Below are 19,217 nucleotides of genomic sequence, written 5' to 3'. Positions count from 1 at the left end.
AAACAAATTATACAATTGCTTTCTTTTGTATATGTATAGCGAAATATACATATTTATGTTTGCTATGGAGCGCAATTATGCAAACTATAACTATAACATACAAATATAATTTTTATATTTGCTATATGTGAAAGTTGCTATTTTTTCTTAAATTTTCCCTTAAACAACACATTTTAGGCCCAACATTGTAAAAACAGTCCAGTATATGACAAAGAGTGAGTCCAAAGCAAAACAAAGGCCCACCAATGAAGTCTTTCTCTGAGAATGGGAACTGCCAACTGGCAACAACATCGTCTTCAAGATTGACACTTTGACAGAACCGAATAATCACAACACTCAAATCGATTCTTCATTCCACTGCTTCACTAATTTATGGATTTCTTCAAATCCATCTTATCAGATGATCCGGAACCGGACCCTCCACTACCCAAAAAGCCCCAAGATTCTTCACCGGAACAATCACCTGAAAAGGAAGTTGACCCGGATCAGAATCTTGAAAAACCCAATTCACGATCTGATTCAACCGCCGACGACGGCGGTGATGGTGGTGTTTGGAGTTTCGGAGGTTTGTTGAAGACATTATCAACCCGATCGGAATCAGTACTCGAGACATACCGTCGGGATCTACAGGAATTCGGATCCGGGTTGAAGAAAGAAACCGAATTGTTCCGTGAAGTAGCTAGTCGGGCTGTTAAGGATCTTCCTAACTCGATCGAGGTCGGAACTACAGTCAGCCACGCAATTGACGGCGTTATCAAATCGACAACTGAGATTATATCACAAGGTAAAGATACTCTACTCGCTTCCTCTGATGCTGAACCCGAAACCCCAGATGCGAATCGGACCTTGAATTCGGGTCGGTACAGTCGGTTTGAATCGCAATTGATGAATATCCAAAGTGACCCGAATACGTTCTGTATGGATCCTGAGGATTTGGAGGAGTATAAGAAATGGAAATCTGAGTTTGAGTTGAAAGAGAAGAGTAAGGAAGTTGAGATTTTGATTGAAGAAAATGAATCTTTGGAAGGTATATACAAAAGGGTTGTGCCTAATGAAGTTGATAATGAGACATTTTGGTGTCGTTATTTTTATAAAGTGTATAAGCTTAAGCAACAAGAGAGTGTAAGAGCTAATCTTGTGAAGAGAGCAATAGCTATAGACGATGAAGAAGAATTGTCTTGGGATGTCGATGATGAAGACGATAATGAACAAGAGAGCATTGCCAAATCGAAAGTCGATGAAAAGGGAAAAGAGGGATCTGTTGTTGAAAGCTCTGTCAATGATGTAAAGAAAGAACCTGCCACTCAAGATTCGACCAACGTTGCAAATGAAGTGCCTGCTAATAAAAGTGAACCAAGCAAGCAGGATTCGACCAACGTTGCAAAGGAAGTGCCTACCAATAAAAGTGAACCAATCAAGCAAGATTCGACCAACGTTGATAAAAGTGAACCAAGCAAGCAGGATTCAACAAATGTTGTAAAACAGGCCACTCATAGTGATGAATCACAAACTATAAGTTCAGCTGCTGTTGATAGAAAAGAAGAGAATCAGTCTAATGTAGATGGTGGTGGCAAGAGCAAGGTCGTAGAATCAGTTGAAAATAACAAAGATAGTAAGAAAGAAGACACTGAAGTTACTCCTCTGGTTAAAAAGGAGGAAGGGGTAGTAAAAGGTTCAGAGGGGAAAACTGATAAGGATGGATCAGGCAAAGATGGTGATGTCTCTATTGCTTCAAGTCAAAAGACTGGGGCCGATGAGGACGACTTGGATTGGGATGAGATTGAGGACGTTGACGGTATTGATGACAAAAAGGCAACTTCTCATGTTGCAAGCTCTAATAGAGATGATTTGAGGAAGAGGCTTAGTGTTGAAGAGGACGATGAGGATTTGAGTTGGGATTGAAGATGATGATGAGCCTGTGAAAGCTTTTAGATTGTGAATCAAGCTTAAGATATGCAGAAATCTTGGATGTCAAAGCAGTTAGCATACCAACAGAACTCAAGAACTAAACTTTAAAGCTTGAAACATAGTAAAGTAAGATAATGTTTATTGCCTCAGGCAGTTTGTTTGATTGTGCTTCATGATTTTCATTCTTTATATTGAACTTTTAGTTTAGTAGTTGCGATTTCAATGTCTAGCAGTTCATTTATAATGTGAACATGTTTTTGTGCCTTTTGTATACTTGGGAAATTTGAATGAAAGCAATGATGCTCATAGACAAAATGCTATCCCATTGTTCTGTTGCATTTATGAACTCCTCCATGAAGTGTGTTCAGTTCTTTGGAATCATGTTATTAATGCTTACAATGTGGTATTTGTCCTGCTATCATGTTATCCCGTTGCGGTGCTTGATGTATACTCTTGTGCAAATTAAATGCTTTCTTAGTACGTTCCCTTAGGTCATTTCTCACATCATATCATAGCTTAATTTCTCGTTGGTCGACCAGTTTCAGCCACTTATATAAGCATAACAACAATAAAAGAAGGCAACTCTGCAGTCCGCAGAGAATGTTCATTTGGATAAAGCTTCTATTTGGAAGGAAGAAATGAAACGCGCCCCACCTTAATCAACATAGCTAGCTTCTTTCTTCGGAAATCAGTGTCTGAAGGTGCATCGAGTTGTTGTGTTTATCTGTAATAACAGAAAGTGGCATTAAAAAGGGAAAAGAAGGTAGGATGGTCGAGTATAAACTAGATACAAAAGGGAAGTGCAGTCCTTCATGTCTATTGACAAGACTGGGGACTCGAGAGGAAGTTTAGACCAAATTTTCACTTGGCATATACTGGAAGTGCCCTAAATACTGAGGCATTTTAAAGCAAAAACTGCATGCTGAGGGTGAATGGATCAATAAAGATGGAATTCGGTTCAGGAAACATGAAAACCAAATATAATAATTACCTAAAAAAAACGACTATTACTGGCCTTCAACATATGATCTGGGAAATGACAACTTAAAGACAAGTATTTTGTTCACATGGTAATGCAAGTTTTATAACTAGAAAACATAGTACCAAGGAGGCTGAATCAGTCAATAATACAGTTAGTTCGATTGTGCTAATTTCCGTTCTTCGTAAATTTTTTTAGTTTGAATCAAGATTGTTATGTCCAGTTCTTCATTTATAAAGTGAACATGTCTTTATAAAATTGGGATGTTGAGGCTGTATCAGTCAATAATGATGAATTCCAGATAACCACATAAACCAGACATAGTTAATACCTAAAATGATTCCCTACTGACCTTAAAAGAGATTGGTGTAAAAATGAAAACTTTAATACAAAATTCAGCCTGTTGTTTGGCTAATATACACTCCATTTACCTAAGCTCAGTAATCTCTAAAGCCTATCACATAGGTGAACAGGTATAGCAGCCAACGCCTAGTCTCTACGTAAATAAAAAAGAGAAGGAAAACCTTTGAAACACCATAAGAAAAAGAAAGCAAATTCATGCTCACTCATTGTACACAGTAGGAGAAAGCCCCTTCAGCTACAAAGGGTATTTAAAGACTTCAAACTGCAGAATCTATGGGGATTTGCCATCAAGATCCAAACTTGGTTCTGAAGCGGTCTCTGATTTAGGCGAGTCACCAGGGGGAGGTAGTGCAAGGAACCGTCCTCTTTGAGCACGCGGTGGAAGATGCTTTGCAGGTTTTCTGGATCCACCATTCCATGGCAGAAATACACCAGTACCACCACGAGGAGCCCTCCGGGGATTCATAACTACTGGACGCAGTGGTGCCAGCATAACCACCGGAGATCGAACAACACCCCCCCATTTGGGGATCATATCCATTGGCTCATAACCATTGTGTGCTCTATTTGCAGTTGCATATTGTGTTGGAACACCAGGTTGCCATATGGTCATGGCTCTAGTCAGAGGAGCAGCTTCTGAAAAGTTGTTTCCCATCTCTGTTCTGACTTTGAAGAACGTGATCGTAACTCTTTTGTTAGGAGACGAGCACATAGCATGTCTGGCCATATCAGCACTGTTTCCCCTCATGACCAAAAGAGACCTGCAAATATTAAACAACATGTAGCAAAACCAACCATAAGAACAGTCATTTGTTTTAGAGGGATGATCATCAAATGGAACTTCAACAAAAATTGAAGAAAAGATTTCATGTTATGGCTGAAACTCCGGCAAAGTCCATTCATCTCTAAAATAAGATTGTAATTACTGTGCCAATCTGGACTACAGAGCAAAAGCTTCATCAGTGTAAAGCCCCTACAATAAATGAAGTACATACCCCTCTTTTAGAGAAAGCATAAGCGAGCCTTTGTAGTTCCCTTCACTGTCGCATACAAGTGTTCGCCCAAATGCCATCATTGAGTCAGCTAGGACAAGGGTGGACACTGGCTGTTCCAAGTGAGGTGGTTTCAGGAAAGGCTGTGAATACTCCCCCTAAAATAGCAGCAGACAAGCATTTAGGCTTCATTTTTATACTGATAAAAATGTTGCAGGCCAACATAACTCTAGAATAAATGCAAATACCTCATCAAAAAAGTTGATGATGCAGCTATTAGGTCTTCTATTCTCTGATATTAGATGCCACTGAATCAGGTGGTTTATGACACCTTGCAGAAGGGCTGGAATGGGCTCATTGTGACCTGAAAGTTGGCATTTTTCCAAGTTATGATAGGTATGAAAGAATTAGAACTGGAGATTAAAGTTGAGGAGAATTGGGGGACAATGGTCAAATCTTGTAAAACAACAAATAGCAACAACAGGTGGTATGTTTTAAGACGCGTTTTTACTTACTCTTCTGACATGCGGCGTCCTCTTTTACATGCTCAAAAATTGGTGCACCAAGCTGAATTAGCTCTCTTTTGCTGCCCTTCACCTGCTGGTTGTACAGAATAAAAGTTTCACCTGAAACACAGTCACAGATCAATCAGGAACTTATCCAAGATCACACATTGGAGAAATAAATAGTAAATCAGATTTGACATTGCTGTGTCGCAAAACATGACAAGGCTACCAAAAAAGAAGTAGAAGAAGTTTAACTTTAGTTGATGTTTTTGGTGCTTGTTTGATTCATCAGATTATAAGCAAAAGGGAAGTTTGAGTGAAAACAAAGTCAGGCATCAACCTCAAGCACCAAGTCACAAACAATGATTTTAAGGCAGCTGCAATTAGTCATAAAGAAAAAACAAATGCTCAAACCTGCTCCAGCAAACCTACAGAAGGTGTCCTTTTACTATCTCATAACTTCGCCCCAAAAAGGAAACAACAATAACTATAAAAGCGTCACGAATCACAGGATCCACCTGAGAGTTCACCATTTTGACCAGCAACTCGAAGTTCATTCACAAGGTCATCTAATTTAGAGATTTCATTCGTAGTAAAAACGTCTTCGAATAACTTGAGACCTCTCACAACATTCACCTGCCAGCAACAATGTAGGGAAGTTTAAGATCTTGACAACATTCATATCCTACCAAAATGGATGTAAAATAACAAGGAAATGGAGGACTTACCATATGTCCTTTGACTGGTTCCTTTGATACAAAACCCTTTGTCATCTTCATCTGGTCATGCCTCGCCTCGCAGTTTTCATGGTTTGTGCAAAATTCATCAGAATCCAGGAAATGCTGTACTTCTTGAGATCCTATAAAATAAAAGTAAGCAATTAAAATATGTGTATTCTCTATCCACAATGATGCAAGTAAAATTCCACTAGCTAGTTAGTTGAAGTAACGGATCACTGTAACATGCTTGATCATATGTCTTGGCAATAACAAGAAACCTTGATGGTGCATTTTTGAAAGCAATTTCACTATGTCCATTGACAGTTTGATATGACCATCATTACTCATTATAAGTTAGTAGTGTTTTTGCAGACACAATCTTTAACAAAGTTGTTAAGTGTGTTAAACAAATATTTTCCTAAACGTATAAATCTCTGAAAGACCTAAGTACCTAACCACTCCTAGAACAGGACCAACAATGCAAGTGCTATTACATCTAAAACATATTGTCAACTAATAAGTATCATCTATAAACATATTACTCTGGTTATGAGTTAAATATTTTTCTTGTAGACTCAATATGAGCATTGGTGTTAAGAGTGTCAGTTCTGGCTGAATTTGGTAAATGGGCAAAATTACGTCCCTTACCAAAACAGAAAAGAAAAACTGAAAAAGACAATACTCTTTTACCATGGCTTAAAATGTAATCTATTTATCGTTGACCACGTTTATATTGATGGAAATGACACCATATATAACATTAAGCCACAGTAAAAGAACGGGGCAAAATCAACTAGTCCCCACATAATGATACCAAACAAGTGCTACAGTTCCAATTCCATTAGTGTTCACCTAACCACCATTAATAACACACGAAAAGATAGGGCCATGGGTGGAGCAACAATACGGTTTGTGAGTGCCAAACCCAGTAATGTTGATCCAAATCTTATATTTGTCTTTAAAACAATTTATCGAATCTGTATAAACTATTAATTTAGAATTCAATAACTTAAGGAATTATAATCAACTTCAAATTCTGACTCCACCTCTGATCAGTCATATGGTTGTAGTTTTTAAAAGTGAACTAGTAGATTGATAAATTGGTTAGCAACATGATCAAGTTATATAAGAGGAATCCCTAATCCCGTGTTGCTAATATTAATAAAGCATATTCGTTTTTAAAAGCATATACTAAGCAACAAAATCATTTTATAATATTAGTATATGTCTAATTTAAGACCAAAAAGATATAGAGGGGACAGAACTTTCCGGCGTTCCATTATAGCATTGCGACAAGAAAATGAAAGCAGCCAGCACTAACACTTGGAGAGGAAAGAGAGACAAGGCAGGTGGCCCACACTATAAACCTACCAAATGAATACGGAATACTACAACAAGTGCCTTGGCCCAAACCCCCAAAATTATTGGATCACACAAAAAGTGAACCAAAATTAAACAGTCCCCCCAAAGACAATTGGGTGATTTAAGATTTTTTTTCCTCGATACCTTTTTTTATTTATTTAAGTATTGATCTTACATCTATAAATAGAAAATATATTTTCACTAATAAGCCTGCAAATAGTAATAGTGGACCAGCTTTCGCACATGAAAATCACCATCTCGTAAATCTCAACCATTTTATTGATCATGTGTCTCTATATGATCTTTTCTTTAAATCAAGCCGAACTAAGACGCAACTTGGAATGGAAATAGCCCATCCCACTTGCATTATTCAATGAAAGCTCTTCAATCATTTGTTCTTTATTGAACAGCTGCTTAGTTAATAAATTAGGCCACCACATAAACTAAAATGATGAAAGTATTCTTTTATTATTTGTATCTAGAGTTCAATGGCCAACTTATAGCTAATATTATTTTCACAAAACGAACTTGAATTAATTCTAACCAACCTAATGAATTAGGTTAGTCAATTCCAGCCAAAACTTTAGCCAAACCCTAAAGCCAACAAAAACAGAGGTATGACGTTCGTCAAAACAGCACACGTTTGAGACCACAACTAAATAAAGTAAGAACAATTTAATGAGTCAATTCTATCTCTGATACCAACCTCGAGGCATCTATTTAATAGAGCCGTCTTCTTTTACCTAAATTTTTCTTCGTCCGTCTCAATTTATATGAAACACTTTTAAAAAAAATATCACATTTCTTCAATTGAAAATAATTTAACTTAAAATTTCTCTTTTTATTCGCTCAAATATTAGACCATAAATTTATATCAAGTCAAATAGTATAGCATACATTGGCAGGAAGGGTGTACTTTTTTTTGGTACAGTGAAACTCACTGTGTTTCTGATTTCTGATTCTCTGCTGCACCAAAAATTACAACACCCCTTTTTCCCCCACATTGGTTTTGTCAAAACTTTTTTTCCTATAGAAAACATTGGGAAATCAACAGCATTTAACTAAAGTTTTCATTTCCAATTCGAAAGAGAAAATAACGGATAAAGGGATTGACATTGGAATGGTAAAGCTGAAAAAGTCATCCCTAAAAATCTGAATATTTTGGTCTTCTATTTGAAAATAAAGTGGTCGAGAAGGATGACAACTTTCACTTGAATTTCATCACACCAAATTGGGTTTTGGCCTGAAAACTTTGACAGAAAATTTTCACATCTTTTTTTTTTTTTTTTTTTTCAGTTTGTAAAAAAAAAAAAAACTCATTTTCTTAAATTTAAACAGAAATGAGAATTTTCAACCATCAGAAGGAAAATCTTCTGCTAGAGAGCATTTTTTTAAAAAAAAAATTGTATGTGGCGCGAATTTAAGTTAATTGAATTTGTAGGTTTGAAATATTGAATGGTCAAATTTAAGGAAAAGGGAGAAATTTCCATAATTTCAAATTCAAGAATAAGATATTTTTCCCTAGATGAATTAATTAGATTGAGATCCAAACCCAATAGTCAGATTCAACGTGAAAGAATCAACATATTTAATATGTTAAGTCCGATTTCATTTTTTTTTTTTAAAAATAAAGTTTTACCTTTTTCCTAAGTAACAACATAAAATATTTTTTAATATCAAATTCTTTTCTAATAAAAACTTTTAAAACACGTCCGAAAAAGTCAAAATTCCCTAGTAATAGTAACTGCAATCTAAAATGAATTTCAAGATAATTAAGAAAAGAACTTTTGAAACTATACTCTCTACTCTGTTTCTACGCTGACCGTATAGTTTATTTTGTGATGTGAAATTTGCCAAGAATGACATTAACTATTAAAATGTGAGTTGTGGTAGAATGATAATATATTAATACTTAAATAAAAATCTGAATTCAGAAAAAAATTGTTGCAAACGTCAGCCTCATAACTGGGTCCTACACCGTGGTAAGGCTTAACCTCCCTTAATACTACAACAACATACCCAATTAAATTCCACGAGTTTAAAAAAAATAGATTATAAGTGGCTTTTACCACAAACAAATCAAAGTAGTAATAACAGCAAAATAATACGGAGCAGATATACAAAAAAACTGTGACAATAGCAATCAAATACGATCAGATAAACAGATTAAACCACAAATTTTTGATACCTTAATGTAACTATCAAACGTCGAAAAAAAATAAAAAAACTTTAACGGCTAAGACATATGAATACTTATATGAGAACAAGCACAGAAAAGTCTCTTTCAAGAGATTATAAGAAAAACAGAGTAAAAAATTACATATAAGATTTAGAAATACACGAATATTCTCTATAATTTTTTAATTCTTGATTATTGAAACACAGTTCAATTATTTGTTTTATGCACTTGAATCTTGGCTCAAGATTTTAAAATAAATAGTAATATATATATTTTTTAAAATCATTAAATACTTACCTGTATCCGTGATCTCACTTTCCGGCGATCCATTTGAATCATCTCTAACTGAATCTACATCCACCACCTCACTGCCTGCATTTTCCGACTCATCGTGACAATTGATCTTCTCATTAAACGATTCCTTCACTACTTCGCTCTGTTTCACGTCGGCGACCTCGACTCTATCACTCACTTTTCTAGCAGCGAGTTTACGGAGTTCAAGCGTTACATCAGCAATCGAATAATACTTTTGCATCTGAAGAATCGGGATCCAATTCAGTCTCCGTCGATGTATAGCGGAGAAAACCGGTTCATACTCCGATCGGTCGCCTTCCAGCTGAGTGATATGATTACAAAGCGCATCAATAATCGCATTTGCAGCGGCGAATTCACCTCTGAACCACGCTATAATTGCATCCTTAGCGAATGTTTCCGACGTCATTGGAGGTTGTTGGATTACCGGAGCACCGGCAGTAGGGATAACCATAGAATTACCAAATGAAACTCGATCGGAATTCGCAACAACGCCGGCTGCCGGCGGCATCTTGAAACAGGCAGAGTTGAATTTTATGAGGTGAGTGAAAGTTTCCAGTATTTTTGGGGGGCAGCTGAAAATTTGTTCTGTTGAATAGTCTAAAATTGTTGCAACAGTAATGTATTTAGAGAGAGATTTTGGGGTTTGGAGGAGGGATTTGGTGGGTATTTAGAAGGCTTCTTTGGAGGCTTTTACAAAGAGATTTTGGGGTGGGAAGTCCGTGGGGGGTAAGTGGGCCATGTAGCACCCTGGCAAATTGTCAAATTTGAGTTTTTTAATTGCTAGTTTTTTTTTTTTATCGCAATAAGCGGGGTTAAGAGAGAATAATGTGTACGTAGTCTTATACGTTATACCTATCTTCTAAAGATAGGGAAATTATTTTCAATAGATTCTAGAGTAAAACGTATTTATGTCGCTTCAATTCGTTTGTATAGTTTTGACTTGATACATAGTTTAAGAAAATAAAAAGAATTTATGATTCTTATGGTTTTAAAGAAAAGATACGTTCTATCAAATTGTGAATTAATCTTGAAGTTTTAAACATGTAAAGTAAAAAGCTAGAATTAAAGAGTTATTAAAAAAGAAATATTTTTTTGAGAATGGATTAAATAGGAAAGCAAGACGAATAAATTGAAATGAATAGAATAACAAAAATGAGTATGAAAAGGAACATATAGTACTGAAACAATCATGTTGAATATAATGAAAGAGAATAGTAACAACAATACATAATGTTGCAATTGAAGCTAGAAAACAAGAAGTAATAATAAAATCGAAGGACAAAATGAGACATTCTCAACGCAATTAACATGGCTGTACAAAATATAAGTTGTTTAGTAATTTAAATGCATAGCAAAATGGTTGATTTTATTAATCCAACTTAATGGAAAATATCATAAATAATATTTCATGATGTTAATTGACTATAATAACGTTATAATATGAAAAATCATACTCAAATTACCTCACAAATAATTTAAAAAACTACATGCGTTATTATTACTAGTTGAATTTGGCATTTTGAGATAAATTGCCAGAGTTACTCCAGTTATCTGTACTAATTAATGATATAATCCTTCTACATGCATAATTAGGTCATTTAAGAAGTAAATACAAGCAAATCTCTTTTAATAAATACTACTGATCATTAATATTGATGTCTCCATTTGATGTTTATATTAAACCATTAATATATGACGGACGCTTTTACGTATACTCACATCATTAACGTAATTAATATATATTATTTTATTTCTAATAACTCAATTTATTTAGTTTCTAAACTTTTACCTTGTCGATGAAATTCGGTAAGCCATTTTACATGGGATGGGGTCTCCCATTAGAACTTTTCTTCCTTACCTGTCGGCTCTCAAATTTTTTTTATAAAAAAAACTAATAATAAAGTCACGAGTTATATGAATGGTAAAACTTACCTACAATTTAATTATGTGAATTCAAATAAATGTGGAAGAGCGGTGAAAGAGCAACAATAATAACAACTATTTATTTATTCATTAATTAATTAATTAATTAGATAAAAATCATTTACATGTTAATTTTATTTTGAAAAAGAGTAAGAAATAATAATATAATATAGCATATATACAAGTTACGGACGTTCAATAACAAAACAAACGAGTCAAACTAATCTTTTTTAGAATAAATATAATTTTCCAGTGTCAAAAAATAGCAATCAATATTAAAATATTTATTTTCACAATTTAAAATGAAAGAGAGTTAAAAAATTTAGAAGTATATACTTTATGTGGATTACACAAAAAGCTAGTAATTATTAAAAATTTGAGGTAGATTATATAATAAATTCTTGAAAGATTATGTATTTATACCTTAAATAAATTTTAAATTAATGTAGAAAACATTTCATTAATGAATTATTAATTGACACAAACAATTACACTGTTTAGCTAAATTAAAATTTTATTTTATATATAAATATTATATTTTGATTCTCCATAATTATAAAAAAATTGATTCTCCTTATTATAATTTTTTTTATGTGTGACTACATTTTTATATTTTGACACTTTTTAATAAATTTTTGACTTCGTCACTGTCACTGCGCACACAGACTACATGCATGCATAATACACGTAATATTAAATTAACATAAGTTAAAAGGATAAAATAATATTTAAACTTTAAGTAAAATACCTTAACACTCTGTTTGGATCATTGTTACCCATTGTATTGTATTGTATCGTTACTATACCTACAATGTTTGTTTTGATTGTTACTTAAAATGTATTGTATTGTATTGTTAAATTCCGTTGTTACGTAACAATGAAAACTCCCATTTTATGGAACAACCAATTTGGTGTGTTTCCACTGTTATTTAATTTCTTTTTCCAATTAAATCTTTACATAATATTTCGTAATACTCCCTCTGTCCCAATTTATATGACTCACTTTCCTTTTTAGTCAGTCCCAAAAAGAATGACACATTTCTATTTTAAGTAACAATTTGCCTATGAAATGTCTTTTTTACCCTTAATGAAATGATTTACAACCACACAAATTTCTATCATTCATTTTGGGACCACAAGTTTTAAAAGTCTTTCCATTTTTCTTAAAAGTTTGTGCCAAATCAAAGTACATCACATAAAATGGGACGGAGGGAGTACTATTTTACCATTTACCTTATATTATTTAATTCTAGTCAAACCTCCTACCCTAGAATAATTAAGGATAGTTTAGTAAATTTATAAATTACAATACAATACGATACAGTCAAACCAAACAATAAAAATGTTATTAAACAACAACAAACAATACAGTCTAGCCAAACATTGTATCAACCATACAATACAGTACAATAGAGTACAATACAATACAATACATTATGAAATAATGGGTAATGATGATCCAAACAGAGTGTAAGTGAAAAGGATAAAATGTCATACAATGTAAAAATGTTTACATAGTTGAAGTCATGAGAAAAATTATCAAGGAAAGCAAACATGACATAAGAATTACGTCTACTGTTAATATTTGCAGTAAAATTGGGATATAAATATTTTTCACTCTTATTAATTTTAAAATAAGTTTTAATTAGTCAAATTACCACAACTTTCATTTTGTATTCTAAAAAAAATGGACAATTAATATCAGTTAACTTAAAATTACATTCATTTAGATTCAATCATAAATGAACCACAATAAATATTTACTTGCATCGAGTAAGCATTAGTAATATTAGTTAAATTAACGTTCGAGAGATGTTACTAGTCAAATCTTTGTAAGACTGAGGACCTTAATAATAAATCTAAATCCTTAAAAAATGATCATGAACTAGAAGAATTTTACACCAAACTGACATAATTTATTGTAATTTGAGTGATTTAACAAAATAAATGTATATTTTATTAGTTATGATTTAATAATCATTATGTATATTTGTGTACATATGATGTGCATTCATCAGTTAATATAAACATATAATACGAATAATTATTTACCACGAAGTATGAACCACTATCATGTTACATGTCAGATGAGATAATTACATATTTTAATAATATATAATAAAATAGATATATAAGAGGTTAATTTTAATATTACAAAATGACGTAATAATATTTATTTCATATATTTGATTTATAATAGGGAGTCAGGTTCACTCGTGCGTGGAAATATTAATTTGGAAAAATATTGTACCACAATCGTAATTTTGTATTTTTAACTTGGAAATGATTGTAGATGACGAACATATTAGTATTTGTTGTATTTCTATTTTTATCCAAAGTAGTTAGAAATATGATATTTGATTGTCTTTTATTATAACAAATATGCATGCGTAGAATTCAATCATAAATAATGAAGTTTGTCATACTCTAAACATGGATACGCTAGGTGGATTGATATATATCGAGTACTATCTTAATTTTGATACTATAATTTAACTAGCAAATTAATTCTATTTGAATATACATACAAAACATATATGCAATTGATATGGAACTTGAATTTCAACTAACATGAGAAAATACTTAATTTATACATATTGAAGTCGATAAGCCTGAAAATATAACTTAAAACGTATATACTAATCTATAAAACCTCTATTATATCATATAACAGAAAACATATCGGGATCAAGTCTCGATGTACCCAAAATATCTATGTACATAGAATGAACCTGCTAAGATCATGACTCATGAGTGCTAATTCACCTCACCCAAGATCTGAAGCATGACAAACTTTGAATCAAGAACAACAATAAATAATATTTATCCATACCAATTAGTGATCAATTCTAATAATTTTGCGATGACTTCTTTATTTTCGATATTTTTTTGGATAAAATACTCGGACCTTAGATATATTTATAGAAAAACAAAAATAAATGGCGCACAAATTAAAGAAGTGATGTAACACATTTGGTCATTTGTTAATTCGGAGGCGGGCCAGGATAAAAAGTTTGGGGGTTCTAAATTTTCTTTAGAACCGTCAATCAATTTTGTTAGGGTTTCACAAATTAATATATACATATATATTTAATTAATTTTCTAGTACAGATACAAAATCTACGAAAAAGCTATTAGATTCGTCTGAACCAATGAACCCCACCTAACTCCGTTTCTGTTTGTTATATATACTAGAAAGTCGTTGGGTGAGCGTGGGCATATATATATATATGGGACCAAAAAAGTGGAGCGCTATTGTTGGTTAGCAGACGGCAACAGGAAAAAAGGCTATAATAGTCCCCGCTGCTAAGCTGAGTGCGGGGAGCAGTTAGCTACGGATATTAAAGCTCATATTTGAGCTAAGATAATGTTTACACCCAAAAATTTTAAATTCTAAATTTTCATTGACTACCGAAAAAAGAGAGGCTATAATAGGCCCCGCCGCGAAGGTGAGTGCGGGGAGCAGTTAGCTACAGAACAGTAAGGGAGGCACGAAAAATGGCTACTATTTAAATAAATTGAGACCACCGAAGAAGCGCATTACGCACATGCAAACGATTCCTTATTCAACTGAAATATGAACTAGAATCATCATCTATTTACTATCTTCAACAAACAACAAAATACAAATTTTTATATAGTATAATAATAGATGAAAAGAAAAAAAAAAGAACACTATCATCATTGTATAAAAGAATATAGAAAGTCTAAGATAAAAAGGCATCACAAAAAAAGAGTTACTCTCTCACCCTTTTTCTCACAAATGCGAGTATGCGACTTTGTACCATGAAGTCCGATTAAATTTGGATTCACGTCGGAAAGTCTCATGTTGGGAGTAAATCGTTCCCTAATAAAGGCGTGACTCAAACCCAGGACCTCTTGGTTAAGAATGAAAGAGTACTTACCACTCCACCACAATCGTTATTGATTTCTCACCCTCATTTTAGTTAGGTATAATACATAAACAGATAAACATGTCTTTAATTTGATTTAAGCTGACATTTATGTTCTCAAATTTTGGGGGATGCGAAAGTAAATACTTAAAATTATATAAAGTTGAACAAGTAGACACACATCATATGTAAGCATAATACAAATCAGTTTGAGTGTATCTCACACGAATTGGTATAACATACTATAAGAGTAGAATTGAAATAAGTAAATAATTTTTTTCTTAATTTGCTGAAATTTAAAAATATTATTAATACAAAATTAGTTAAAAGGTAATGAAGAATTATTATTTAATTAGCTAAAAATGTAACTAAGACTTTATAAAAAGAGATGCTCTGTCTTATTCCCTAAAATTTCACAACAAATAAAAGTAGAAATATTCTCTCCAAACCCTTAATAGAAAATCTCAAATACTCCCTCTGTCCCATTTTATATGTCATCCCTTTCTAAAAATAGCTGGACCACAATATATGTCATTTTATAAAATTTATGCATAAACTATCATATTTTGCCCATTATATCCTTAATAGATTAATTAATTAATCTTGAAAATGTATTTACTTTGACTAACCTAGGAAATCTACAAGTAGTTAATTTCATTGGGAGAACACTTCATTCATTAATTAACTACTTTCTTTATTCACTACTTATTCTATAAAATCTGATTTTGAAAAAAAAATATCAACAAACAAATTAAAAATAAAAGATGAAAAAAATTCAAAAATAATCTTAAAAGTTGAAGAGTCAACAAATTTTATCAAGGAAGATGACATTTCAAAAAATTCAAAGAAATTTTGTGATATTGTCATGTTTGCTTTAAGAATTTATATACAAAAAAACATTTTACACAAAATATATAGGAAAATTGAGGTGGGAAAAACTTGATTTTTAATTTTTTTTTGGACCAATTGGTGAAAAATTTGGCTCCAAAAATAAACTCTAAAATTTAAATAGTCATCCAAATGCATTTATATTTTTGAAATCTAACATATTAATCATTTATTATAAAGTTGTCTTAAGAAAACATTAAATAAGGGCATAAAGTTAAATTTACCTCATTTCTTAATGCAAGTACAAATAAAAAAAGTGACATATAAAATAGAACGGAGGGAGTACATTCTTAGGGTTAAGTAGGATAGAGTGTCATCTTTTAGTGATTGGATTATTTATTCATAATTACATGTGCTCTGACGGTTAGACAAAAGTACTTTTGGTTCTAAAAAAAGAAACTTTAGCTTAATTAACAAACTAATTTTGTGAAATTATTGGTGTACACACAATTCTTTATAAACGAAGAGAAAAGTTGCTACCAATATTTAATTATATATGAAATAATTAAGCTTTGACGCAACTATGTATTCGTTGTTTCAGTTCCTTCGACAACAAGAATTTAGAGTATATTGTATGACTGTATATTATTTGATAATTTTTCAAAGGAATTTATAGCATTCATTTGCTAATGTGTAATGTGTTGCCCAGTGACAATTAATCACCAATTTATGAATTTTCAGAAGAGCTTATTTACATAATTAACTTATACTTGTTCTTAATACATGCATCATCAAAATAAAAAATATTCTCATCACTGAAGCCATACAAATTAAATATTCCACGTATAACTATAAGAATTGACTTCATGTGATTAGATTATCACAGGTTATAACAATGAAAACAATTTTTATTCTTGTAAAAATATAAAACGACATTGTATAAATAGATCAATATGGTCCAATTCTTCTTCGAACCCTATATATATTGAAGGAATTTTTATTTAGTGCACCGTACCGTCCTTATTACCTACTCTAATTTTTAATTCAAAAGATCCATCTTCGATATCGATGAACACCAATCAACGGATCCTAGGAGGTATTTTAATCTGTCCCCAAATTACTGCCAAATAATCGCATTTGTTTTAACAATTTTCGAGAAATAATTAACTCTTGTGTCAATTTTTTCTGAAAATATTTTTGCATAAATTCATAAATATGTTATTTAATTTGTTCTTATCTGATTTTTATGTTCTTTAATTTTGAATGTGCACAAATAAATATTTAAATTTATATAAAATTAAATAAATAGATACATACGTTATACATGGCATAACATAGAATGTTACGTAGAACGCGGATTGCCATTTATGATTCCATGTAGGACACTTAAACACGGATTGCCATGTGCACACTCAAAGTTATAGGACATCAATATCATATAAAACCAAGTTAAAAAGCACGCTTATATATTATAGCTTGTATTTATTCTCCACCGAATAACATGACTTTTCACATGCTCAACGTACAAACTGGAAAGAGATTCTTCTCTCCTTTATAATGCTGGTATTTTTAGATATATAGATTAAAGAAAGAACAAACAAAAAAAAAAAGATGGAATTACAAAGGTATAAAATGTTGATAAAAGCACATTTAAATTCTTTTTTTTTAAAAAATATTGTAGGAGTAAAGTAGTGACAAACAAGTGGGGATATTTGATAGATATATATGTCTTCCAAATATCCAAGCTTGAGTTTTAATTTATTTCCCTCTAGTGGCTATTTTTTTTTTTGGAAAATCCTGTTAAGAAAATGGATATTGTGTCAAACTTCATTTCAAAAATAAGTTTATGCGGTAAAAATTGCTCAAAAGCATATTAGAAAAAAAAGAAGCTAGCTAATTTTATCAATCATTATTAGGTATTTTAACACTTCTCACCTAAGTGGACTGAACATATAGAGCATAAAAATACAACATTAACAATGGCTTAACATCACGTAAACAAAATAATAGGGATTAGTCCGGTCTTCGGAAGAAAATATATTCATGATGATTTAACTCAATTCCAAAAATTACCTTATGCTGTGAGGATTATCCAAGAACTTTTTAAAAAACAATCTATTCTCATAACCAATATGTACGAGACATTCTAACAAATCCTCAACCTTGGGAAAAAACAAATCCTCTACTCCTACGACTAGAAAAATGTACTAAATCTATTGTGTGAGCCCATAACGAAGCTAGAATTTCGATTTAGAAGTGTTAATATATAGAAAAGTAAAATCACTAGAAGTCAAGAAGTATCAATATGTAATATCGATCTATAGTATATAAAAAAATATTTTTACCTAGCTACATAATGTAATTTTTCAACGGAAGAGTGTCTCCGCCTACTACATGAGGTAAGTAACTCTCAATCAATGTGACATACTTGACACCTCGCACACTCAGGACTAGACACGTAGGTAATATAAAACAAGGAAAAAAAATGTATTTTTATTTTGACTCAACATAGAAAATTAATTTATGAAATAAAAATTATTGACAATTATATAAGAAATTAAAAATAAATTCCCTCAAACAAGCAAATTGTACTTTTATTTATTAAAGATGACAAAGATATGCCACTTTTTTTTTTTTTGAGGACCAAGAAGTACTTGTAATTTGAGGTAAAGCATGAAAGGTTCTCATTGGATTATCCTTTTGGCTATATGAGAAGAATCAGAATAAGAGATAAAAAGAAGGGGAAAAAGTTTCATAGAAACAAAAGCCAAAACTTTAATTTGATAAATTGGAATAAACCTTTTAGTAAGATGCTTTGATTCTTTTTTTTTTTTTGCCCTCTCTGTGGGGATGCACTAGAGGCTCTTATTTAAAGTTTGTCAACAATTAACTATACTTGTGAGTTTTTTTTTTTTTTTTTTTGAAATGACATATATCTATCTTTCACATGTATGACTCACCCCACAAGGTTCTTTCCAAAGAGGCCATTGCCATTAACTTCAAGTCAATATGTGTTCCACATATTATACATGAGAAGGGTGTCTTTAATTTGTCTCCCTAGACTTTTCTAGAAATAGTCACATTTAATTGATGTACACAAACAATGGCAAGATCTTTGTTTGAGAATATACATACGGACAAGTGGCGTACGCATAATTTTATGTGATCATAGCAGTATTGGCATAGTGTATCAAAATTTAATTAAATGGTTTTTTTTGGGAGGGGGGGGGGGGGGATTTACACGGACTTT

General features: G+C 32.1%; 2 protein-coding genes across 2 annotated transcripts; one reads left to right on the top strand and one right to left on the bottom strand.

Moving 5' to 3' along the window:
* Positions 1-217: 217 nt before the first annotated feature.
* On the top strand, positions 218-2,246 carry LOC102603989 (BSD domain-containing protein 1). Its single transcript, XM_006358372.2, has one exon. The coding sequence runs from the start codon at positions 373-375 to the stop codon at positions 1,900-1,902; it is 1,530 nt and encodes a 509-aa protein (XP_006358434.1). The 5' UTR covers positions 218-372; the 3' UTR covers positions 1,903-2,246.
* A 989-nt stretch (positions 2,247-3,235) lies between these two features.
* On the bottom strand, positions 3,236-9,995 carry LOC102603657 (uncharacterized). Its single transcript, XM_006358371.2, has 7 exons — positions 9,306-9,995; positions 5,477-5,607; positions 5,267-5,384; positions 4,758-4,868; positions 4,491-4,606; positions 4,246-4,400; positions 3,236-4,011 (listed from the first exon to the last, which is right to left on the bottom strand). Exons 1-7 carry the CDS (start codon positions 9,829-9,831, stop codon positions 3,522-3,524), a joined length of 1,647 nt encoding a protein of 548 aa, XP_006358433.1. The 5' UTR covers positions 9,832-9,995; the 3' UTR covers positions 3,236-3,521.
* Between the last annotated feature and the right edge of the window lie 9,222 nt (positions 9,996-19,217).

Source organism: Solanum tuberosum, unplaced genomic scaffold (genome assembly GCF_000226075.1).
Source record: "Solanum tuberosum cultivar DM 1-3 516 R44 unplaced genomic scaffold, SolTub_3.0 scf00263, whole genome shotgun sequence".
Lineage (NCBI taxonomy): Eukaryota > Viridiplantae > Streptophyta > Magnoliopsida > Solanales > Solanaceae > Solanum > Solanum tuberosum.
The sequence above is the reverse complement of the archived record's forward strand: the minus strand, read 5'-3'. Positions and strand labels throughout refer to the sequence as shown.